This window comes from Syngnathus leptorhynchus, chromosome 1, assembly GCF_054491065.1.
Source record: "Syngnathus leptorhynchus isolate UIUO chromosome 1, UIUO_Slep, whole genome shotgun sequence".
NCBI classification, from domain to species: domain Eukaryota; kingdom Metazoa; phylum Chordata; class Actinopteri; order Syngnathiformes; family Syngnathidae; genus Syngnathus; species Syngnathus leptorhynchus.
The window spans coordinates 5,918,731-5,945,388 of record NC_141195.1 but is presented as its reverse complement, the minus strand read 5'-3'; the positions used below and the strand labels follow the sequence as shown (position 1 = coordinate 5,945,388).

Here is a 26,658-nt window from a genome sequence, read left to right as displayed (position 1 = left end):
CGACCACCAAGCAGAGGATCAATGTGATGGACTGGACGAGCAAGTCTCCTGAGTGTCAATGGAAGATGGTGAAGCAAGCATGAGTTCTTTGCACATTTTAATTTAGACGTTTACTCTTTTTTTTTGGTCAAAGTGGTTTGCACACTGTTACGTTCCCCCATCTTCTCCGAGATGATAACGTGCTTTTCTTCAGCATCTGAGAGAGGATTGTCCCACACGTCAGCGAGTGTACTGAAGTTCATCCAATATTGAATATCATCCCGGCTTGGATTCATAATTCATTATCTAAGTGAAGATGTGACTCTCATGAACAGGATGTGGATTAAAAGCTCAGCGGTGAAACTAGTGACGGTGAGCTTCATAAAACAACGCCCCGCATCCAGGTGCCCTCATTCAGACGGCACTTGAGATCAGTCCCTCTGACTCTCACACGGTCCTCTAAGACGTGGCGATTAAGCTGGTCTTTCAAGCAGGTTATCGCTGTCTTTAAAAACAGCTGCCACAGGCACTGCGCTACAGTGCTTATGCTAATGAACACAAGGAAGCAAATAAAAGCTTTTTAATTTTCTCCCTTTGGCATAGGTGACTTGTCTGAGTAGGCATACGAAGCGTCGGATCACTTCCTTTTCCCATTCCTGTTACAAATCCGAAATGACGACAATGTTCATGTTATGTAACGACGACGGTCGTGCAGGCAAGCAGCCTCGTGAGCCTGCACTCAGAGTGACATGAGCAGTAGCAATTCCAATATGTGTTGGAGCTTTAGATCACAAAAACAACTTGTTGAAAAGTAATACAGATTGCAAGAAGTTCCAAGTGAACTATTAAAAACATCCATCCATCCATTTTCCGTACCGCTCGTCCCCACCCTGAACTGGTTGCCAGCCAATCGCAGGGCACACAGAGACGAACAACCATTCGCACTCGCACTCACACCTAGGGACAATTTGGAGTGCTCAATTGGCATGTCTTTGGGATGTGGGAGGAAACCGGAGTGCGCGGACAAAACTCACGCGGGCACGTGGAGAACATGCAAACTCCACACAGTGAGGGTCGAAGGTGGCATCAAACCCGCACCAGTGCTAACCAGTGTGTCCAACCTGTTAAAAACAACTTCAGATTAATTCACTAATATTTTGGCCTAAAGATGGGAAGAGCTATACAATATTATTAATTTATGACAAATCCTCTGAATCGTTGCTAGAAATAAGTATGTTGAACAGATTATTATTGACTTTATTATATTGAAATCTTCTCTCTATTTAATATCTGTTTATTATGTTGTTGCAGCTAGATGTTATTGCTTCTGTTTTTGTACCGCTGTACTTTTTTATTTATTTGCATTTTGGCCATGTGCGCAGTAATAGCGAATGTACGCCAATGCTATTAGTATAAAAGTGTATGGACGTTAAATCAGATTTGGGCATTAAGGCATGAAATGTAAATACAACTAACGTTCTGTAACATAATTTTAATAGAGTATTTTGTCAGAAAGTCATACAAACACCATCAGCGAAATATGGTTTTATTTAGAGTCGGGACAATTGTCAAGTTATTGCTGTTTCAGCAAATGCAGCAATTGTGCTTACTGGTGACACTTGTTTGTTGCTCGACAAAATATTGACAAAGAATGAAGAGGAAAAATGTTACCGTTGCAGAATCTTATTTTACAAATGGGAACATTAAGGCAATATTGGTGAAAACACAGTCGCAGTTTGACAGGTTGATGAAGTGATTGGAATACATTGTCCAACTACCATCAATACGTGTAGAACAATCTGTGCCAATCTCATCATTGATCTCATAAAAACCAATGCCAATTATAGATTCTGGAATATCCATCAAGAAAAGTGAAAGCTGAGGGGATAAGACATTTTGAATCATTAAAAAGATGTGACTTTGCATGACTGTATTCTCACTCATTTAGTTTCCTTGCCCTAATTGGTGACTGTTGCCCTAGTTGCCCTAGTTGTTGTTGGGTTAGGGTTAGGGTTGCCAGCTGTAACCAAATACAAGTGACAGACTCACCAGAACATGGAATCTTGGTCAAAAAAATAATGGTGCAATTGAGGATGATGAAATAGGAGAAGATAACATCTGTTTCTATTACTTTCTCTCCTCTGGGCGCCAGAAATATATTAGAAAGGAGCAAAATGTGTCCAGTTGTATTGTACACTCAGCTAGCAAAGCCTGAGCTGACGCAAGTGTGCACTTAGATTAAAACCATAATGGTGGCAGGCCTTGCGCTCTGATGTACTTCTACTCTGATTCAAATATCCCCAGATATTTCTGCTTGTCAATATTTTGGGAGAACATCAAGAAAAAAGCCCGTTTAGTAAATATTTTACAAGCTACATTGGAGCACAACTAAAATAACTAAAACAGTCATTAAAATGTAAATTATTTACATTTATGCAAACAATGTTTAACCACAGTAAAACAGAAAATTTGTTTGCGCCAAAACAATTTGCTGAGTTTTTACATTCAAGGTGACTGCATTGAAGGGCTGGCTAAGCATCTTTAGGAAGTGACTAGCAAGCTTGTCTGAGCTACTAAATATCTTCAAATTTCACTCATTTAATGCCAGCCTAGTTAAAATGGATGTTTGATGTCTATAGTCATAAACGGCAGTGAATGGGTTAATATGGCACATGCCTTTTCCAAAGTCAAGTGAGTCATCTTTTGCTTAATGAGTTTTTGGAGGCTATATTTTATGACACACCAGTCCACAAAGAGCTACAATGTAGCCGACTTGGCAGTGCCTGTAGAAAGAGGTCAGCGTGTACTGACGTGTGAATATTTGTTGCATGATTCAATTTAGGTGGGCGCTTGTGTCTAATTAACCTAAGTCATCTGTCTGGAGCTTTTATTTCATCTTTCAAGCACCTTTGCGCTATATCAACACACATGTCCATCCAGAGAGCTGATATATGAGACTTAATTAAGGGAGGGGGGCACATGAAATGGTGGCAATTATTCAAGTCAAGTCAGGTTTATTTATATAGCCCTAAATCACAAACAAGTCTCAAAGGGCTTATTATTATTATTAACCTATCAGCAGTACTTACGTTGCTCAAATATATTTGTTGTTACTGTTTATTATTGCGTTGAGTACATCAATGCCGCTTGCCGCCATGTTGGATGTAACTCAGTGGAGCGATTTGTAAAGATGCCTCGTTCGCGTCTCCTTGGAGATGGATCATCAACGAATCATTGCTTTTCATTGCATTGTGTCATTGAAACTCAATTTGATGACAATTATTTGCTGAATTTCTGGCTATTATAATGGCTGCAACAACTATTGTGAATGCCCTGACATCTGAAATGAAATTAAAAGAGAACATTATTGTTCATTTTAGCTATCCAAAGGATCTGTGGTTCTCCTGCTTTCTTCTATGAAACGGGTCGAAATGACTCTTTAGTTGCTGACCCTATTGTGTTGTCCCTCCTCACTTGCCGTACAGACGCAAACTTAAATACCTGTGCTAGGTGATGGAAACAAAATTCACCTGCAAGTCTTTACGGTTGTACAATCTTGAATGTGCAATAAATACAATTCTCAAATAGCACACGTAATAAAACTGTGGCTCTGCAGTTGATAAAATATCTTCTTGTGCTTCTTGTAACTTGGCCTTGTGTTTTCGTGTACCTCCCCAAAGGCTTTTACCCATTTATATCAGTTTTAAACACAGTAAAGTAGCCAAAAGAATCTTGTCGAGGAGATGAGCATTCTTTTCCTGTATGCATTTTTATTCCCAACCTCTAAATCTTTCACACCAAAATCTTCTATGGCTGTCAGTCTCCTTCTCTCGTGTTTGCATTCTTTATTTTCCCATTTTCATCCTGCTGCTGCCTTGAAAGTTGTCAATTCAGATGAATCTGGCGGTGCAAAGAATAAGAAGGCTTTCTAGGTCATGTGCGTATAATCTCCTCAATTTGAGTAGACCTCATGGAGCTTTTAAATTACAGCTCGTTATTATCCATGATGTGTTTTAATGTTGAAATGTTTTTTTGATAGCTCACCTTTGTAAAATTATTGTTTCTCAAATTGATATTTAATCACGTTTTCCCAAATTTCAATTGAAATCTTATTGTTAAATGGTGTTTAGGGTTGGATTCATGTTTTACAATCAAGCAGACAAAAGCAATTCAGTAATCACAAGCCTTTAGTGTTCGTAATTTACATGGTCAATTTTTCAAACAGTAAAACTTGCATGCAACATTCAAACATCTCCAGAAGTATGCAATAAAGGATGGTAAAATCAATTAATTGATTTTGAGGTGTCAATCTGTCTGGAAAATGAATGGCTGAAAGCCTGAAATGTTTGTAAGTGAACAAAATCTCATCCATGGGGATACTACTGGACTGGATCAATTACTGCTGTTTGATAAATTTACAGAATCAATCTGCTACTTATGTGCAGTACTAAGTCAACCTTGGACAAACGGACTAACATACTGTATAAAATGTAATGAACTGTGAACACAAGTGAACTTTGCTGACAATAAAGCCAGAGGCACTGCTGTTATAGTGTGATAACAACGTGACCTTTGACACACGAGACCAAAGGCACAAATGAGATACAGCTGGAGAGGATGTAACATGATGAAGTTCCACACAAGCTGAGGTTAAGTCTCCACAGAGTGTCAAGAGATCCGAACTGCTAATGCTGCCTGGTACTAAGCTGACAGCCGGCCGGGCAGTCTGTGACGTGACTGGCAGGGAGGGAGGCCTGTCTTGGTGGAACTGTCCGTGGTGCTGACCTCTGATCTGGTGGGTGGCATTGAACTCCCGCCTTCTCAAAATCCCCTCAAGGCAGGTCAAAGCACACAATACTGATTCTTAGTTTAGCTCAGATGAAGTCCATCATTATAAACATTTTTTGCATTTTTTTTTTTTTACAAGAACAATAATTAAACAGCTTCTGGTTGTAACCCGAAACCTGGAAACTGTGATGTCATTTTCAGTCAACAGCAAGTGGCAAAATGGCCACCCACTGAGATGTAGGTATACAAAGGGGTGAATTCTGCTGCTTAACCCATATTCCACAAACGAATATTAACCAGAAAGCTTTGTTTAGACAAGTAGGGCCACATACGACATTTTATCATCAAGAAAATGTTGGGGTTGACCTCTTTAATTTTCAAGATCTTCAACACAGCTAAATTTGATAAACTTTTACATCCCTGTGTTGGAAATGGATCAAAGGTTCTTCATTTTGCTGTGTTGCACCACTACTTTGTACTGACAGCGAGCACAGAGGCCGTGGGTACAGACTAGATTTATTTTTCATTCATCACAGGGCAATTTGCTATGCCGCATTAAGCCCGCTGATGCCTGCAATGTGACAATTGATGATTACCTGTGGGAAATTGATAATGATCACCACCTTATTAATGTGGACCTTGAAAAAGCAGCGTCCGTCTAAACGGAATACAGTACTGGCACGATTCAGCAGCATCAGAGCTGCAACCTTAAAAAGTCACTCATTGCCGAGGGCCCCCAAACACCTCAGACGAGAGTTTGCAACTTAAAAAAAAAAACTTACGTTGTCATATCCAGCTTTTGACATTGCTGTGAGTGCTTCTGGTGAGTCGAAAGAGAAGGAAGGGTTCCAAAGTAACCTTTGTCGTGTGTGTTTTGATTTATTTAGCGTCCTTGATCTCTCTCAGGTCATTGAGGTGCAGTGAGCTCAGTGGCATTGGCTGTCACATCTGTCCCGCCATGTGTTATTCCTCCTGTTACTAAGCTTAGGGGAATCAAAAGCCATATGTCATCTGCAATTTATGGCCTGCTTACTCTTATTAATAAGTTATCATATGTGTTCTTCAGATAAGAAGTGGGGGTGAGCTTAAGTGTACAGAGAGGCAACGTTTACTTATGGATGAGGCAGCCCTTTTCCAGGTGATCACTAATCTGATTTGCCATGTGATAGTTCTGCTGGGATCTGTTTTCCTTGTTTACTTTATATTATCAGAGAGTTCTATGACTAATTAAATGGCTTCTTTCCATGTGACAATTTCAAACAAAACAGCAACTTGATCCATTCATGATCATAATTATCATATTTATTTGATATGTGTATAGAAGTTGGATGGATATATATATATATATATTATATATATATATTATATACATATATATATAATGTTTATATGCATATATATTGTTATATAATGGGTTTTTTTTTTCTTCAAGTTGTGAAAAATTACTTCTATTCTATCTATTGTGTGGAAACGCACTTAAAATAGCTAAAGTGACCATTTGTGTGTCGATGTGTTGTTCATGAAGCTACATTGTGTGTGTTTGTATGCCAGCAAGGCAAGAGGTAAATAGGTCTGGGAGAGTGGCAAGGATGGGATGGCAAGGGAGATGGAAGAGAGGTGGCAGGCAATAAAGTGGCCCATCAATCTGGTAAATGAGTGTCCTTCCCGCCCGACACTACTTTGGGAAACGTAGCCTACTCCGCGTTCATCAGTCACAGGTTTAGCACGCAGTTGAGTTTAATCTGGTCAAAGCCATACTTACGTACCCGGTGAACGACGGCAATCGAGCTGCTACGGAGCTCCGCTGGGGCCCAAGCAGCGATGTGGTCAAAACCGGCAAAAATCCACGATTTGTTGCTCACAAAAATGATGAGGGGGAAAAAAGAATATAGGTCGTCTCTTTGGCGTTTCTGCGACATGTGTAATAAACCAGGAGCGGCAAGAGAATCCTCATAAATGAAAAGGTAGGCAAATCTGGGCTCTTAAAAAGGACTTACGCACCACTAGGACAATACGGCTCTTTGTCAACACAAGGCGGCCTTCTAAGTAAAGAACAGAAGGCTCATAAAAATGGCCACAGATGGATAACCTTCATAATAATTTAAATCTCTGAAGAGCTTTACATGTACAGTTTTTTTTTCTCAATCTTTCTAAATAAAACACTCCACCATTTGGATCTTTTTTTTTTTTGTTTATCCAGGAGTACAATATCACCCAGTTGGTGGAATGGCAATGTGATGACACGACGCTTGGCGTGTACGATCACCATTGTTGTCACGAGCATTGTGACTTGACTACACAATCTGAGCTGCCAACAGCGTGAGAAGGAATGTCTGTGTTCACGCCATCATGTCAACTATTCAATATCAGTGTCACGCACAGTGAAAGACAAAAAAAAAAAAAAAATGAAGCTGTGAAATATAAAATCCACTGTTTCTATTTCCTGTGTTTCATGTCATATTTACTGCACACATACAAAGAATGTTTTCTCTATCTTATTTTATTATACTCTTCTTTTCACTCAGTACTTTGAATTCAAGAGCTAAGAAATACTACTATAGAGGTCTAATTCCTTTAACGTACTGAGTAATTGCATTCATTTAATTGCCCAAGATGAGTTAGTTGCTAAACATTTGACAGCAAAAACTCATGATGACATCTGAGTTGCTAAAATTGCCTACATCCTTAAACATAACATTGACTTCGACCCATGAAATTATAATGTGACTAGTCGTTTTTTTTTCCCCCATGTTTTCTGAAAAAAAAGAAAGACACATTTGCATTCAAGCAAAGTAACACTATCCTGTTATTCTCATTGATACTATTCTAGTTTTTCAGCCAAGAGCAAATGGAGTAGCTGCTAGCTCAAATGTCAGGGCGGCCCTGAATACCAGACCTGCGTGCCCATTTTCACAAAATTGCCTAACAGCCGAGTGACTCAGGGTGACGAGAAAACCGAGGAGACCCAGGAGACAGAGCCAGTTTTACACTCTGTCCTACAGAATTTTACAATCCTGTAAGGATGGATGCTCACAACTTTTTTTTCCCCCTGAAAAGCTGCCGTCTGCTCAAGCACACCCTTGACTTTACTGTCAATTTTAATAACACAAACATCTTTGCTTTTGTCCCAAATGATTGATTATTATAATCTGATGATCTCTTAATTGCACAAAATGAAATAATGCAATGATCATAGCCACGTTTCTCTACAATTTTGTCGCCCTAAGTGCAACTTTGAATTATGGGTAATTCGTAATAATAAACCTCAGTCATTTGCGCAATACTAACACTGTAGCAGGAGGAACGCCAATTGTCGATAGAGAGCGCTAATGCGCTGCCCTCCTGCTATCCTCAGATCCATAAATATCTTCATCATGTCTCTTTCTTGAGCGAAGGCATGATACACTTCACACTCACACAGACCACCATAAAAAAAATGTTTAAAAAAAAATGAAGAATTGGATACATCGGTTACATCATAGGTAAACGGACACATCAAGGGGAATTGCTAATTTCTCGCGCCTGATGAATCTCTCATGGAAACAAATCCCCACTATGATCCATTGGACATTCCCTTAATCTTCATTTCAGAATTTGCAATTGATTGAGTAAATTCTCTAATCCATCTAATTGTTTTCATAAATATTGGAGTAATGTCAAGATGATTTTGGCATCAAGTGTCACCCCCAATCAAATAGCACACAGGCTCGTCCAGAATATCACATCCTATCCTTTTTAATACCTGACAGTATACTGCTTTATAAACGTGATCCCATAGCTTTCTCTCTGATCCCATTATGTCCATCCCTCACTGTGCCAGTCTCCATAATTAGACCACTCTGCATGGACCAAAATGATTTTGTTGTGCTTTCGTGCTGTGGTCACCAGTAAGAGCAAAACAGCAATAGCAGCAGCAAAAGCAAAACAAAACAGCCAAAACAGTTGACTCATTATTCAATGAGCATTTCTTGATTTTATGGAAGTGGATTTATTTTATTCGAACATTTATATTCTTTCAAATGTTCAATTGTTTTTGAGGAAGGAGTCAAACTTTGTTTTTCGTATATATATATATATATATATATATATATATATATATATATATATATATATATATATATATATATATATATATATATATATATATATATATATATTATCTTTTTCTAAATTTTTGGGGGTGTTATCAACATATCCCGTAGGCATATAAAAATATATATTGTCGACCACTATATATAGGGGAAAGGAGGTCATTTTGAACACAGCTTGTGTCTCCTGCAGAGGTACTAGTCATGGTGGCCGTACTGCGTACACACCCAGTCCTAAATCCTGCAGCCCTCTGAAGATGCTCTAATCCCCCTCATGCTATAGCGAGAGCAAAGCTGAATATTAAGTTCTTCTTGTCTTTGGTGCTGGGGCCAATTTAAGCAGCTGGAGACAGCTAGCACGATCTCTCCCATGGGATTTTGTGTGTGACAATCTCCAAGAAATCCGTTTAATATGAGACCCCAGATTGGAATATGATGGAGCCAAAAGTCTTGAGATTATGCTAATAGAAGTGGATACCTTTGATGTCGCTCAATTAAATTAGAGCGTTTTGTTCTAGATGTGGCGTCATTAGTTGCGGTTGTAATGTTGAGTTTGGAAAACCTTTTCGACATGATAATTTGTCGCCAGAGAAAATGCAAGCCATAAAAATGTAGAAACAATGCTAATGGTGATTTTGCTGTGTGTTAATATAATGTGCATGTCATCAGACAATTTAGGACCGGTTGAAATAGGGGGCACAGCATGCATAGAGAAGGATAAACCCCAACAGCTCAACATAAAACTGATCCAATTTAATCCAGCTTCCAAAGCTTTAGCCCCAACAGTTTGGAAGCAAAAAAAAAAAAAAAAAGCAAATTGTGTTGCTCACTATAGAACACCATTGTCTCCCCTGCCTCTTTCTAGAATAGACCGAAGCATTTCCTATTTAAGACCAAGCCCCCCCAAGACCATTAACGCTTTGACAGGCTTTTAAACGAGCACTGGCGGAGATTCACCCTGCCTGCTATAACCGATGGCATGCAATAACTCCCCGGGGGCCCAGTGTGGAGGCAAATGTACGGCGAGTGTGTTTTTAAGAGTGTTCACAGCAGGTTCTACATGTTTAGCATGCATGACACAAGCAGACATGAATGCACGTGGCTTATTGGCTACGTTATGTCTGCTTTCACCCGGGACCAGCACGGCGTCACGTCAAGAGTCATTTAATCACAGATCACAACAGGCACACGTGCATCTTCTGCTCTTTGCTTTCCGGGGCCGCAAAAACATAGATGTGCATGGTTACTTCATCGACCATTGCTGTGTGCTTAGCCTGATATCGAGACCTCCATGTCTTGTATTCAGACCCGTGTGGCTAGCCAATGTAAAAACACAAAAGCCAGCAGAAGCATGTAGAAAGAAAGCAGAAGCAGTGAAGTCAGATTGGCAAATGTCCTGAGGGAAAAGTACAAGCTCTCTCTCTAATTACACTTGAGGTGAAAAGAGAAGTGTGCACTGGGATTGCTTAAATGGCCAAAGCGCTGATGAATATCCAATAACTGCCAAATGCACTTACCTTGGAACATTTCAGCATTTTTGGCATTCAGAGCAACATGATCATATCATGACAGCCGCACGGTCGTCCTCTTTCTGGACTGATTAGCTCATCAGTGAGAGGAATTAGTCGTAAGGTACACGCTTCTTCTGGGATGGTTTTTTTTTTTTTCTCCAATCTTTTAACAGTAGGGGTCTCCTCGATCAATGTGACTGACCAACATTCGGCAGTTTAATTCCCACTGCAGGAAAAAGCAGCCCGGTGCTATTTATATGCCTTTTGGCAAAATTAACCATGTTTAAATTTACGGGTATTGAGCTGTGCAGCTTAGTCACAAACTTCTCTTTGCAATTTTTTTTCCCCAGGCATATCGTATTGTGATTTGTATTGTGGTTATTTTCTCAAGGTCCTCTTCAAATGTATGTACAAGTTTTGGTTTGATAGGTTAAGATCACGTTGAAATAAAGGCAAATAAATCATGAATTAATATGAAGACTATTTCCGGACTTCAATTATAGTTACCTCTTTTAAGCGTTTGTTGACATCTTTACAAAGTTCCACCATACTATTATGCTATAAAAAAATAATAGGTCAGATTACAACAATAATGAAAGCAAATCTGTGGCTTTTTCACTTTAAATTTGAATGTTTCATGAAACATGTAGACTGCACCTCAAAAGAATGTATCGTGACACGATACATTAAATATACTTAAAATATAAAGCCCACTGACCAACAATTAAAAAGGCAGCTTGGTCACATTACGTGACATTAAAAATGTCTGTGGTTTGGAAAGGCTGCAAAGAACAACACTTGATTTGATCAGCAGGAAGCACAGATGACATCACTACCAAGCTACTAGAAGGTTCTCAAAGCACAGCGGGGAAACGCATGGCTCATCTCAAGTGTCGGTTACCATAAATGTGGACCATGTACTTACACGATTGGTGGGAAGCAGCCATCTATTCACAGGCTGTCAAATAAAGGTGCAAAAAAAAAAAAAAGATGACACAAATGATCTGATGTCATAAGATAAAAATAAGGACAAATAAAAAATGTTGGAAAACCAGACGGATATGAAATAAGGAAAAAGGATAGGTATGTCGTGTCGGCTCCAGAGAAGCCAATTCAATACACAGCAGCTGTATATTCACTCTTTGTACAAGGAGCAAGACCCAAATCGATACTTAAATTTCCTCTCCTCTGCTCATTACTAAAGGTGAGAGTTAGGGGGGGTGTTGGGGGGGTCACATGACGACAGGAGACATATATTACAGGGCTGCTTGGCGATTGACAGTCCGATAATTGTGATTCTGCTTATTATCAGGCGCCAACTGAAGCTATATGTCACCAAGAGCCTGCGTGGCCTCATGTACTTCCCAGTGGGCCAATGATGGTGAATGTGACAAAGTAGCAGTAATTTCACCCACCCTGTGAGGATCATTGTGTGTCAAAGCGCATTTGTTACATGGTAAACCTCTGTGGAAAAATAAATCTCATTGGGGATTATTTTTATCGTTGTCTTTGACATTTGTCTTTTTCTTGCTTTAGAGCTAAAAATAAAACAAACAAAAAAGGCCTACGGCACACACGTAATATTCCACTTATCACAAATTACCATCTGTTTCTTATTAAAATTGTCAGGATTTATTGTATTATTACATAAAATTGCTCATTTTAAATCTTAATGCAAATTCAGGTGTCGGGGTCCAGAATTTATTATTATCAATAACTAGTCCTACCACTTGTCCTCTATAAATTATTAGAAATCATTTTATAGTAATACACAAATAGGTTATCCACAGTATTGTGTTGGATGCCAAATATAAATAAATGTAACGGTCCACTTTGCATCTGTTCAAATAATTGTATGTATCAGCGTGATGTGTAGACCAATTATAATAATTTACAGACGTGCTCCTTGATATAGCGAGTTATATTCAGAAATTAAAACTAAAGACATTTAAAAAATAAAACCAATTCTCATGTTTAGCCTACACGTGACATATTGTGATATTTTTATAATATTAGTAAGTAGCTCTTATCATACTCAATGGTATCATTCATTTTAGTCATTCATCACTCTTGATCTGCAAAGACAGCAGTGGTAGAGCTTGAGGGGAGCCGTAGGGGCAGTGTCCCCTATAAAACATGCTTGGACCTCCTAAGTGTCAGGCCAGATAATTGACTTTCGGGTATTTTTTTATCTTTTCAGGAATTTCCTTCCACATTCCCATCCATCTGCCAAAGGGAAGATAGGGAACCTTTATCAGCATGTTTTGAAGATTTCTTTCATTTGACCTTAAATGAGTTGTAAGTGAATTTTATTCGGTGACCAAGCAAGAGTGACTGAGTTAACTCCAACCGTCAACTATTGCTTCCTTTTGTGTGCATACATGTTTTACAAGACGCAGTTACCCCCCCCAAAAAATGGCCATGTCGTCACACAGAAGCCTGCTGATGTCCCATCTTGCAAAAAACCTTTTTAACCTGTGAGAAAATGCCACCGACATTGAACATTATTTCATCTTGGCTCTGTGATGTTGACGGAGGTTCATTAGTGCAGTAGGTTGGTGGGCGTAAGGTTAGAAATGTCTGCGTCAAGTCAGTGTGTAGGTAGGTGTGTGTCAGTGTGTCAGCGGTGGCGCCTGCAGGACACGGGGCGGATGAGATACAAGCATGTGACCATGTTGTAAAACGCTGGTGCATTTGTCAGTGCACTGCTGTGCCCATCCAGGAACACTGATTCAGATAAGTGGCTGCTCCCAAGCAAGGGCAATTGTATGCGAGGTCAAAGAGTTGTGAGAGGCGGTAAAAGCAACAGTGTCAGGAAAATGTCTGCACCTCACATTTAGCTCCCGGGCAAGATTTCATGGCGGCGGTGGCAACAGGGCTCTCGCCATTGACTGATCAGTGACTCACTCCACTATGATACAGACGGCATCTGTTAGAGGGAATCAAATGCAGCCTAGATGTGCTGGGTGAATTAGGAAGCTTTATATAAGATAAAATTATGAAGGTCTTTGATAGAACATGGCACTAGTTTTCTTTGCCCTCTGATTTCTCTGCTTGTGGCTGTAACCTTCTGTTTATTTTGTTTTTTTTTAGCATGATACAGTATTATAGTAGATGTGATGATCGGAAAAGGGCTCATGACAGAAAATGACTTTCTCAATGATTGAAACTTATCCTAATCGAATTGTTGTCACAGTGTTTTCATGCTTAACCTGCCCTCCCCTTCTCCATTCCTTCCTGGGTCTTTCTAAATGTGTGTCTGCATTAAATATAGTGGATATGTCACATCAAAACCCTGTTATGGCCACTCAAACGCCCTCTAGTGGTATTTACGTGTATTGTTTTGTTTGCAGGATGAGCACTCCAGCTCTGCACTGACTGGCGACATGCGCTGACGACAACCCAGCAGCCATCATGAAAGGGTTAGGAGCCAACCGCAGTCGACATCTCTCTGACTCGTGTGAGCCAGCAGGGTGCCCGCAGAAACCTCTCTGCCCTTTGACCTCTGACTCTCACTGCTCCTTTATGTTGAGCCCAAGCATAAACCACTATGGCACTCTGGATCCTCACCTCCACCAGTATCCTCCAACTAGCCCGACCACCTTGGCTCCAGACTGCCTGCTGCCTTTCAATCAGATGTCCAATAGTGGCACCTTCCCTCGTCTGAGCTTCATCCCGCAGACAGACCAGTCGGACTGTCCCCAGGGCTGTGCCGGAGGCGGGCAGGGCAGCCGGGCAGGTACGCTCTCCACCTCTTTATCGATGGGTATGGGCCTTGGCTTGGGTCTCACCAGTGCTCCCATGATCACGAGCGGATCGGCCACCATCTCCTCTGCTGCAGCGGCCAAAATGAATCGATTACCGTCCAACATCTTGGATCAACTCGAAAGGCATCTGCCACTGCAGCGGGACGGCTTCAGCACTTTGCAGTTTCACAGAGGACGTATGTCCAAACAACGTAGTGAGAGTCCAGGACGGATACGCCACTTGATGCATTCTGTGCAGAAGCTCTTTGCCAAATCTCAATCCCTGGAAAACTCTTCGGTTAAAGGAAACGCAATCACCGGAGCCAGCGAGGACGGTGGTAGAGTGACCCACAGGAGCAAGAGTAAAGATAGGGCTAAGACTGAAGGATCAAAGCAGAAATCAAGGCCAAATGCATTAGCCCTGTGGAGCTCCGACAACGCTCTTGACAGTGATACGAGCAAAGCTGGCACCATTGCTGTTGGCTACCGAAACCCCTTGTGCATGATGACACTGGGTCGAGCAGTATCGGACAGCCAGGCCCACCCGAGACATATCCCACATGGCTACAACACCATTTCTGCACATTCTCTCAAGTCGTCGAAAAGCAGCAGTGACCTCAAGCTCCTGGGCTGTCCGGTATCACAAGTCGGATCAAAGGAAGAGGAGGAACGAGCTCGAAGCAAAGATGATACATCGGTGAAGAGGGGATCCTGGTCTAATCTCACCCTCAATCAGGCCCGGCAAGTCTTGCAGAAAGGTTCCGCTACAGTAAACAGGACACTTTTAAAAACAAAGTCGTGTCACCAAGATTTGGCGAACCAGTTCCTTCAGGTAGGAGCACCAGTGAGTATTCATCTTCATCATTATTCTTGGTGAATTTGAGTTTGAGAACTTGTGTTTATCATACTCGTCAATGCGCTGTTTATGTTTTGCATGCTTATTTTGGTGGCAAGTCTTTCATTTCACACCCTCCATAATCATATCTCACAAAACAAATTCAAAATCTTTATTCAATTATCGGGATTACTTTGACAACTAAAAACGTGTTTCTTAAATTCAGGTTCCTCTTGGGGACTGGTCTTGCACTTTAGGACCCGGCCGGGCAAAAGGAACAGAAATCCCGTGTCGGAGGATGCGCAGTGGCAGCTACGTAAAAGCAATGGGAGACATGGAGGACAGCGATGACTCAGAGGGTAGCCCCAAACCTTCACCCAAATCTGCAGCTCGTCGTCAAAGCTATCTGAAGGCCACTCAGCAGTCCTTCAGTGAACAACAGCCTCCTCCACCTGCACGCAAGTGAGTCTCACAGTACAAGAGCCATGTTTATAGTTGTGCTTTATTTTTTCATACCCCTCTCTTACAGTCCAGCAGAAAAGAACTCATTAGCGTGGCATTCCCCGTGTTTCCAAAACTAGACAGCAGGGGGGAACAGTTAGCCAAAAACAAAAAATGTGGCCATACTATAGCAGCATCATGGAGGCGTAGCGTGGGGGGGCTTGACATCGGACCCCCTGGATGTCTGAACCGACTCTGATCCTGGTTTAACTATTCATATTGTGATGAAATAAAACGAGGATAGACGATTGTTTGCCATGTGATTTACCCCTTCATCCACACCGGCAGGCCTCGTTGCTACGCTCTCATGCGGGAGGATTTTCTTTGGGCTCCACTACAGAGTGCATGCTCTATGCAGCATCTGAGGTCAGTGCCATCCATGGGCAGGTTGTATGACCAATGAGTCAAGCCCACCTCACTTGCCCTCCCCACCCCCACTATCCAGCATCGTTTTTGGTCAAACATTCCCCCCAGCCTTTTTTTTTGTCTCTGACTTCTTGAACCTTCACTCTGCAATGTTTTTTTTTTTCACAAGACTTCCCTCCTTTTTTTTTTTTTGCATATCATGCAAAGTGACCATGGCAGCCCCTCAAACCCCGCCACTGCTTGGAGCACACAAACTTCCCTGGTGCCAGTTTTGCAGTCCAGAACAGAGGAAACGTGCCAGAAATAGTTGTGACAATTCAAATTAGGACAGAATAAGAAAGCTGATTTTCTCATAAATGAATGTTTCCTCTGTGCTGCTATTTTAAACCCAAGAGTCACTCTTCACACATCTCAGTTTTTAATCTAAAAATACCCAGGGGAATTTTGGAGTAGGATTTTAAGTTTCTCCTGGATATTAAAGACTTTTCTGCACTGCACTCTGGATGCGCTCTCAGAAGCTGACTGGCACACTGCACTCTCTTTCACAGCTCTCTGCCCTCTCTAAAAGAGCTGTCCACAAATCGGAGCCTGGACAACTTAGACTGCCTGGTGAGCCCACTCGAGACATCGCCGGGACATAAAGATTTCAGCCATTATCCCGCTACTTTGGCCAGAGGACCCTCCGCTCAGGTATGAATGTCTGACAGAACTTTACATCAATGTTTCACAACCTTCATTAAGCCACTTAAGGCACACATTATACATAAGAATAAAAAAATCTCATGTTCAATATAATACATTGTTGTGAGATCACGATAGTGAGGAGGATTGTTTGTTTTTAATTATTAATCTCCATGATGTTTCTATAGAGACAGAATAATACATCATCTAATGACTCACCGCCTCCAGTTTAATCCATCCCACTATTATTTTTAGTAACAAAAATATTTTCTTCCCTCCCAACAACAGTGTACAATCAGTGCTGATGCTGAATGACATTAAAAAGCTAAATGCTCGTTTTCATCAATGCATACTTGAAAACCAAGCAGAAAGCATTTCAAGATGTATGTTTCTTAGTTTGTCCACCTTCTGTCCTTAGCGTGTGAATCTGCACACGATCTTTCAGGTATGCGGGCGTGGCTTTGGGCACTCCGTTCTGCACTGTGAGGGAGAATCACAGGCAGTAGACGCCTTGGACCTTCCTGCACCTACCTGCTTCAGGTCAAGAAGTCACAGCTATCTGAGGGCCATCCAGGCTGGTTGCTCCCAGGATGACGATACGGCCTCTGTGGACTCCGACTCACCACCACCCACCGCCAAAAGCTACAACTCAAACACCAGTAAGTATTTTTCAACCCATTGATAATATTGATCAACATTGATACAACAGAGAAAGAGAGGAAATCATTCAATCACCACATTATGAAAAATGGAATACTGAAAATTGTATATCGATTATTTATATTACAACATTGTAATGAATCCAATAAAATCAGATGCTTGAAGTACAATTCTTTTTAACTGTTATATGCAATACAGTTTTCACTTAATCATTTACATTTTTAGAAACTAAAGTCTATTTAAGTTAATACTCAAACTGTGCATAATGTCGCAATGGATTACAATAACATACTTTTTAGGTGTCAAATATTTTTTCCAGCTCATCTGGAAGGACTTTGGTGTTTTGACGGTTGCGTTCATGAGTTAAGATCCCTTTTGCTCTTTTAAAACAGTGACTGTCTTGTTTGACTTCAAGGCAGTTTTCAATGATGTCTTCTTAATTATGTTGTGGAGTACTCTGTTTTGTGGTTGGCGAAAAGCCAACAAGCCCATTGACATAAATTTGAATGGGATGTGAAGCATCATCACATTTCACAAGCCTTTGGGGCAGTATGAAATTACTTGTTTGACCTGACACATACTATTTGTCATCCATGTACATGAGTGCTTTGCCTGTTTTGAGTCAGTGTGTGAATTTTTAAATTATTTTAACTTCTCCAACGAAAATTCTGTGTACTTATATAGATAATATAAATAAAACGACATCAATGTGGATTTGTTTGCACTATCTCAATCAAGATGTCACAAAAAAGAGGGTTCCTGAGAGGTTACAGAAATTATCATTATTCCTTTGTGTCGAATGATGTAGATAATTGTCATTATCGAAAATGCAAAATAATACATAAAGCAAAAAAAAAAAAAAAAAAAAAAAAACCTCTATCTGACGCTCGATATTGACCGCATGTGAAATATATAGACTGTAGTCTGTTCCATTCCCGCGACAACTCACCGATTGTTGAGAGCGCGCTACGATGACACATGAACCAATAGCTGTGGACATCGGTGACGTCGTTGATAAAACTGTCCAATCGCTGTTCGGGAAATAAATCCAGACGAGACGCGTATGCCAATCTTCGTGGAAGGGCGTGAACTACAAAATCCTCTTTCACATCGTCGCCGTGTATCTAATGGCAGCGCTCGTTTCACCATCTGCTTCTCCTCGTCTCTGTTTCAAGAATGGACATAGAGTCATGCTTTTCGACCCGCCGATGAAACCGTAGGTCATTTCATTGTATTCTCCTCACTCGTAATGTGCATTGTTGTAGATGAAACCCCCGCGTTAGGCGAAAAACGCTATCCTGGGTTAACCTAAATTGTATTGTGAGGTTGACGTAGCTTAGCTTTCGTGGGTGAAGAAAGGAACGAGGATGCTGGTAGTAATGGGCCGCCCTTGTCAGCGTGGCGTGAACGTGGCGAACGCTGACACTTGTGGGTGCGTTTAGTAACCGATATAGAATGGCCCCGGTTACGCTACTCGAAGTTAAATGCCCTGCTGCAGGCTTCGTGGCAACAGCACACCGTGACAGGGGCGAGCTAGCTAGCACAGCGCAGGCTAACGGGACAATCAGGCGTTAATAAAAGGTAAAAAATAGTTGGAATAGTCACGATCGTAATATTTTGCCCAATATTTGCAATCCATCGCGACTACTATCATAATTTGGCTCGGTCTCCAAATGCGACGACAAGATTTAACCTGAGCTTTCAGATATTGTATGTTATTAAGAATTTCATTCTTACATTTAGTAAACTTCAACTTGTGGGGGAAAAAAAAAGAATCATGTTCCAAATAGTCAGATTCATCTTGCAAACCGATTAATTGAATGTAGTACTTTCAATCGTAGTTTCATGGTTATTAACGTTACATACTGAATTAATAATGTCCTGCATTGTGTACACTGAAAGTTAGTGCTTTGCATTTGCGCAATTTCAATTCACAAGTGCTCTTTAAAAAAAAAAAAAAAACACAACTTGCCTGACTGCCTGAGAGGGATGTGCACTCAAAACTTAATAATAGCAAACTGTTAGCTTGATGAAGATTGTTTAATCTGTTTTGGGAAGTGTAGCTTTTCTTATTGTCCACTTTGGTATTCATGTTTTGAGCTTCATACACAATTAAGGTGTGTTTTTTTTGTATTGACTGGGTTGATCCCAGTGTGTCTGAGTTATCACCATGGTGAGACAATGAGTCATCCAGAACTATTACACACACTTCCTCTTTCTCATTGATGAGGTCATCTTTCAATTGAAAGGGAGACCGCATCACTAGTTTCACAGTAAACCCCAAAGCAAATACTTGTGGGGTTGTCATTGTTTTTGGGGGGGAAACTTTTATGTATAAAAATACTGGTGGTTGATTTGAGTACTGGAAAGTCTGGAAAGAAATAGTATTAAAGATCCCTAGTTTGTAATAACACAATGCCATACTCCTGTTTAATACCTGTATGTAAATAATACCAGGTCGTCCAGGTGCACGCCTGCAGCCTGTTTTCATATCCTGAAGTTGATATACATGATCAGATTATTCTGTTATCTTCAGTCCAACAGGATTTACCAGTAAGTGCTGGTTTGCTTGTCATGAGAATTGACTGGTGGTGGGAAAGAAAACTCTGAAACAGTATCAAGTGTACTTTTTTTTTCTTTGCCTTGTTCAGTTTTATAATGTTCTCGTTGTGCACTATTTATGCTGCAGTTGTTCTGAAGCAATGATTGGTTTTCTTTTTCAGATACTTTACTCTGCAATGTTTTGACCTTTCAGTCTACAGTTAGAAACCAGCCATTGTATTTTACCAAAAGACTGCTGAGCTTAATCTCTTTTATCACCTTTTAATACAATGCTTGGCTCATATCCATAGTTTTACAAATTTCTGCCCCAATGGGATTGTGAGCTGGTTGTTTGTGTACATTGATCTGAGTCCATTTGGAAATGCTTAACAATCCGTGCCCTTGCTTGGATGTTGGTTTAACACCCTAATTAAATCTTCCAACTGTCAATGGAAATGGTAGCGGTTACGAGCAGTGCCTTTACAATTACATAGTGTTGAGTTGCCGTTTTAAGTTTGAAACTCCCCAAATTACATTTTTAACCCTTTTTATGGATTGACTTTTCTGTTATGGCCTTCCTGTGTAGCGTTTGATGTTCTCTACCTAATTACATGCATTTTATTTTCGACTTCCTCCCATGTACCAAACACCTGCCTGTCTATTGAAGGTTGGGAAATGGCATGAATGCAATTTTCTTGAGGCGATATAGTTTGAGTGACATTTTAATCTGTGCACAAATGAATGCAATTTTCTTGAGGTTATATACCTTGACTGACATTTTAATCGGTGCACTCGGTGTATTGCTAGTGATGTGTTTAGCCTTTTGTACTTTGAGAATTACATCATAGGGCCAACAGTCACTGTTGTTTTGACTAGAGGAACACAGGTTATTTCAACAAGCATCATTATTGACTCTAAAGGCTGCCTAAAGTCTTGTTAGCTACTTCACCTGCCTAATAAGCTTGTAAAACGTCATAATTCAGGGTCATGAGACTTGTTTGAAAAGAACTTTGAGCAGAGATGTTAATGAAGTGTGAAGGAGTAGCATGCAAAGGACGATCCCCCGAGAGTAGGACTGACGTCAGTGGAACCTAACCCGCAGGAGGTTGATAAGACAAATAGTGGCAGCTTTTGCTGCACTTGATAGAGGCAACCAGCAATAAGGACAAGATTAAGGTTTTCATTCAGATATGTAGAATTCCAGATATGTGTTTATATTTTGCTTGAATCCAATGCCTTATACGTTGCATTCTATTTTTCCCCAAACCTTTTAAAACGTTGAGCCAGTCAACCTATGGCAGATCTCTGTAAGCGGGAATAAGTAATTCTCAACACTTTTCTCTATCTTTTTCTTCTCCCCCTCTGCAGTCAACAATAGGAAAGCTCTACCTCCGGTCCCACCCCGCACCACCTCCAAGCCTCTCATCTCAGTGACACTTCAAAGCAGCACAGAGTCGGCTCAAGACACATACCTTGAGCAACAAGACCACGTCAGTGAAGCCATCAGCCAATCAGAACGCAGCAATTCCTCCGAGAGTCTCTGTAGCATCCGCACTAGCGATCTGGTTAAGAGGAAGCAGGCTCCCACTTCTGAGCCTGTTGCTGCTGCCGCCGTCCCTGCACCTGCCGCAGCCTCTGTGGCCTCTGTGGCCCCAGTGGCCCCTGTTCCAGCTCCTCGTGACCTTCCACCCACCACCTCTTCCACTGCTTCAACATTTATTCAGCCCCAAAATGACACCCTGAGCCTCAGCGTCACTTTGGAGCGACTCCCCACTGCACCCAAGCGAAAGCTATCTTCTATTGGAATTCAGGTCAGATTTCTTGCTTCAGTTTTATATTCTGTAGATTGGGAGTTTTGCAAGTTAGATTGCCAATCTATGAGTTCCAGAGGGTGTGTTAAAAATAATTTGTTGTTGTATTTAATTATTAGGTGGATTGCCTTCAACCTGTTCCAAGAGAGGAAATCTTAGCCTTGACTGCCCCCCTAAAATTCCAGTCGATTGGAGTTCAAGTGGAGAACGGCAGGCCGTAAGTGCAGACGCAAAATGATCAAATATTGCTATATTGACAGGAGATATATATATATATATATATATATATATATATATATATATATATATATATATATATTGACAGGATATTGCTGAAAATTTGTCTTTTCATTGTAAAACGTTTTGATGAGACTTGAAATAATTCATTCAGCCTCCTTGCGAAATTGAGTTATTTCATAGCATCATGTAGCGGTTGTAGAGGCTAATATAGAGGTTGGCCACTTCAATTTCAAATAATAGTTTGGCTTTTGTGGAACTTGCATTTGTAGTGCCATGTTTAAGAAAATCTGAAATGACCCAGATTTGAACACTTTCCGCTGACCGTGATGTTAGTGCTTCCGTGTAATAGAGGATCGTGCAAGTCAGCTTTGTGGTATTCTGAGACGCCTCAAAGTGGGAGTGAGGAATCCGTTTTAGAGGCATGGCGTCATTGTCTTGATTTTTCTCCAACCAAAGTGCTTGTCAAAGGTTGATATTTGTGTGTCTGTGCAGCCTTAGCCGGGACAGCAGCATGGCCTCCAGACAAAACACAGAGACTGAGCCTCAGGAGTACCACGAAGCCGCACCCTCCGAAAGCAGCATAGCCAACGGCACCGGCCCCAAAACCACAAATTGCAACGCAAAGGACACAGCCACGGAACAGCCGTCTTTTAAACAAAGCTCAGTTCCATCCCAAACGTCCGCCCAGCCCCCTCAGACGCTGGACCCAGCTTTGGATCCTTCGTCACTGCCGCCACCAGATCCTAGCCTGGCCAGCGGAAACTGCAACGCCCAAGGAGACACGGCACAAGGCGGCACGCCAGCTTGCCTCCGAGACGGAAACTGGTTCCTGAAGCTGCTTCAGGCGGAAACGGGTCGCATGGAGGGCTGGTGTCAACAGATGGAGCAGGAGACCAAAGACAACAAGCTGTCAGAGGAAGGTAGGAGATGTGATAAGGTCACTATTGCAGCAACAACATGGTGAGGAATGGATTACTGCTGTTTGCTCATTTTCATGCCCCACCCCCCCCCCTAAAAAAAAAAAAAAGGTGGGAGAAACACTCCCAGCATTCCACTCGGGCCATTAGGCAGATCTATTATTGCACTTTGTGAAATATGAATGAGTTGAGCCGACTCACTTGAGAGCCTCCCATCAGATTATCAGGCGTCCCAGCTCTCCGCAGACCTGAATGATGCATTTCCATTTCCATGCTAATATTAGGTGGCAAACAGCAGAATAGAGATTTGCCACCCTTCCTGGGACCCAGTTAATAAACGTCTTCTAAATGATCCTTTTACCATCACAGAATGTTAAGTGCTCATAAATATTTCATTACTTCTTTACAACAATATTTGATGTGCATTCACTTTCTCCTTGCTCTTGATGCAGCACACTGACTCTACCCATCTCCATATTTAGGCCTTTTTATGACAAGCTGTTTGTTCTAACGATTTTTTTTCTCTCGTTTGTAGTATTGGGGACGATCCGCAGCGCAGTCGGCAGTGCCCAGCTCCTCATATCACAAAAGTTTGAGCAATTCAGGGGGCTATGTAATGAAAATCTGGTGAGAGACTTGAACTATTTCATGACTGACTTGTCGTCTTTCTTCTACTGCCTTGAAATGTGACGCACGCATGCCTACGCGGCTCAGCTCAAAGCCGCAAATTCATTGATTGTAGTTGTGCATCTCCCATCAGAACGTGAATGCCAACCCACGGCCAACGGCGCAGGACCTCGCCGGGTTCTGGGATCTACTGCAGCTCTCAATAGAAGACATCAGTATGAAGTTTGATGAGCTCTACCAATTGAAAACCAACAACTGGCAACTTCCTGAGAAATCTGAAGTGAATTTTGTCGGCAAAATAGAACCACCACCCTAAAAAAATAAATAAAAAAAAAGTGACGTTAATTTTCGGTCTCCTCAGGTTGACAACAAGCGGCTCCCATCATTCGTGCCAAAGAAGCAATCGAAGCTCAGACTGTCGGCCGGCAAGGACAGAAGCGTGGACTCCGCTGTGGACAAGCAGCGACAGGAAGCCAGAAAACGCTTGATGGCAGCCAAGCGCGCCGCGTCTGTGCGGCAGAACTCGGCGACGGAGAGCGCCGACAGCATCGAAATCTATGTTCCGGAGGCACAGACTCGCCTTTGAGCGGACCGTCACTCGTCATCCGCGTCTCCACTGACTCCAGCGACTCAATCCCAAACCGAACAGATGCATCGGTTCAACATGGGGATCCGAACATTGGACACCGAAATAACCATGCAAGATGTTTCATAGGATTATTATTGACATTATGATCGTGATATTCTCCCCAAATATATCAAGCCCGTCTGAAATGTGCGAGTACCTTCCAGACAAGGAGACACGGTGAAGAATCTTGCTATCGCAGAAGTTTACCGTCTCTCAACTCTCGGGAGTGGACCGACAAGTTGTGGCTGCCTGGTTTACGACGTGAGCTACCATCCCCACACACTCAGGATACACTTGCAGGCGTACTCACTGACCACAGAGTCTTCCTGTTCTCTATTTGTATATGGCTGCCACTCTTTGGCTGTACGTGTAAAAGTTATGCGATGAGGTTTGGAATGCAGACAGAGAACCAGAGAAGGCAGTAGCATATATATATATGTATATATAAAAATACATATATATATATATTATAAATAACAACACTATTAAGATGTTCATTTTGTAAATGTTGTATACCTGATTATTTGGTAGAACAAGCTGCGTGTTCAGTACCAAGGTAGGTTTTTTTTTTTTTTTTTTTTTTTTTTTTTTTTAAATAGATCAAGTCCATGTACTGTCAGGATATATTAGCACCCGAAGCAATGATTTTTGACTTCACTCCCCCATACCTTCTCTCACAAACTCACTCTACACATTTTGTGTTTGTGTTTATCGTCGTATAAGTCTTAACATTTCTTGGGTTTGTTTCTTAGGTGGTATTTTTGGGAGCATTGCTCAGCCAATGAGCTTTGGGGGCAATGAATGTATAGCACGTATGCATTTTGCAGCTCATTCCAACTTGATCACTGCACTTTCACCTCAGATCAAGTTTTCCTTGTCTTTATTTTGTTCGCCCAATCATTATGACTTTAGCTGCAACATGTGAAGTAGGGGGACCAAGCCGCCCACCCACTTGATAAGTCATTCCCATTCAACTAGACAACGTGAAGTGTGTGGGAGTTTTCAGACCACTGGGAAGGAAATGGAAAAGCAATAACAAAATGGAGTTTCATCAGTGCATGCAGTGCAGGACATGCCCAGTTTTAAGTGCTTTAACTCTTGGCCATGTAAGGCTTTCTTGGCATGAAGGATGAATGTTTCTTTCACATCTTTATTCACTTGAATCTCAGGTTGAAAGCTTCAAGTCAGCAGGAAGAACCACTATGAATCAAATGGAAATTTTTAACAATGGCAACTGCGAACCACGTAAATTATAAAAATGTTTTTAACCGACATGATGGTTCACGCATAGATTTTGGTGCAAAGCACAGACTTTTTTCTTTTTTTTCCCTGCCACTTTTCACTCCCACCCGTGTTAGAACATGAATAACTGGTTTCCCCTTCTCCAGTATGATACATTTTATGACTTCTAGCTCAAATGAGGTGAGTGTAATTCTAATCACCTACGGTGCTGCGAGGGAGTTCCTTTTGTGCCAAGGAAGTAGTGGTCACCAATATCTGTGTCATTTGAATATGTTTTTATTATTTAATGTATTTCTGAGTCTTAGAAAAGGTTGTTTGCAAAAATTCCAATGGTACGCGTGGAATCTGACATGAAGCCCAATTGAAGGATCGAATCAGATGTGACCCGCCCCTTACTGGTCAGCCCCCGCGTAACACTTCAATGTTCACGTCCTGCCCAGTAACATTGATTTGTCAATGTTGGCAATGCATCCCATTCTTGTTGATTTTATTTTTATTAATTTGTATTACATCAACAGCGGACATGTGCGTTTCATTGTCCAAAGAAATCATTAAACATCCCTTTGCTACATGTCCTGGTCATCATTCTGGGTCTTTTGTTCTTTTTCTTTTTTAATTACACTATTAGCTGCTCCCATTGATATAATCATAAGCTATAGACCCTTTATCCTGACTGTAATAGCAACGCATGGCTTTCAAACATGTAAATATATATTTCGAACGAGTATTCCTTTCGATGTGTTTTGTAAATGTGGACTGCTGTGAAGTGTCCTGGAAACATGCGTAAAAGACTGATCCCTTTATTCATTCTCATTATGGTCATGAGAGGACGGGCAATTTGTTTACCTGTATTTCCCAAGTTTCCAAGGGCTACGAAATGGGCACATGTTGCGAAGGCACAACTCTAGAGTCAGATTTTTTTCAATGTGCCGTTTCGTCACCATTTCTTAAATGCAACGTGGTAAATCAAATTTGGGCTGGCTAATTGATGTCCATAGTAGCTGCAAATTCACCTTGGACTTGTCGAAACGGTGATTGCGCAACAAGAAGTGAGCAAAAACTTTGGCTAATACGTATATTTATACAAACTAAGCACATATGTTAGAGATGGTGGTTTGGTTAATGTTATGGTGTATTAGTTTGACATTATAAAGTTGGTTTCTGCGAGCATAAAACGTTTTGATCGCAACCGGACATAATTCCATTCAGAAATTGACTTGTCAAATTAAAGTGGAACATGCCACTAACTGTTTGAGATTGTTTTTTCTTTTTTGCCTTTGTTATACGTTGAAACAAATGACCACATTTCTACTAAATACTGAGTCTGAAATACGAATTACATTTCTGCTAAATAGATAAAATAATCATATGTGCGGTCTAAATGAGAAGTGCACTGTGTTGCAAAGCAATGCAAAATTAGCAGAATATAATGGCCTCCTATTTTCCCCTTTGCCTTTGTTATACGTTGAAACAAATTATCAAACCTCTACTAAGCCT

The 26,658-nt window shown here is 41.1% G+C and overlaps 1 protein-coding gene and 1 long non-coding RNA gene across 3 annotated transcripts; one reads left to right on the top strand and one right to left on the bottom strand.

Moving 5' to 3' along the window:
• The first annotated feature begins 13,780 nt into the window (after positions 1-13,780).
• dlgap4a (discs, large (Drosophila) homolog-associated protein 4a) lies at positions 13,781-26,350 on the top strand. Of its 2 annotated transcripts, none has more exons than XM_085920000.1 (10): positions 13,781-14,944; positions 15,174-15,409; positions 16,363-16,504; positions 16,914-17,154; positions 21,065-21,507; positions 21,627-21,724; positions 22,240-22,667; positions 23,200-23,291; positions 23,425-23,571; positions 23,653-26,350. In XM_085920000.1, exons 1-10 carry the CDS (start codon positions 13,781-13,783, stop codon positions 23,875-23,877), a joined length of 3,216 nt encoding a protein of 1,071 aa, XP_085776126.1. In that variant the 3' UTR covers positions 23,878-26,350. The 2 variants fall into 2 exon arrangements, with proteins under 2 accessions (XP_085776126.1, XP_085776116.1); XM_085919990.1 differs by having other exon boundaries at positions 13,781-14,956; positions 16,941-17,154.
• Positions 16,724-18,589, bottom strand: LOC147061568 (uncharacterized). Its single transcript, XR_015067246.1, has 3 exons — positions 18,400-18,589; positions 18,105-18,320; positions 16,724-17,137 (listed from the first exon to the last, which is right to left on the bottom strand). It is a non-coding gene; the product is annotated as an uncharacterized LOC147061568 (long non-coding RNA).
• Positions 26,351-26,658: the final 308 nt, after the last annotated feature.

Bases quoted from the DNA above. Each gene is read 5' to 3' on its own strand.
- dlgap4a (XM_085920000.1), top strand. From the start codon at position 13,781: ATGAAAGGGTTAGGAGCCAACCGCAGTCGACATCTCTCTGACTCGTGT. The intron at 15,410-16,362 runs GTGAGTCTCACA...TCTCTTTCACAG, and splicing joins CCTCCTCCACCTGCACGCAA to CTCTCTGCCCTCTCTAAAAG. The intron at 22,668-23,199 runs GTAGGAGATGTG...TCTCGTTTGTAG, and splicing joins CAACAAGCTGTCAGAGGAAG to TATTGGGGACGATCCGCAGC.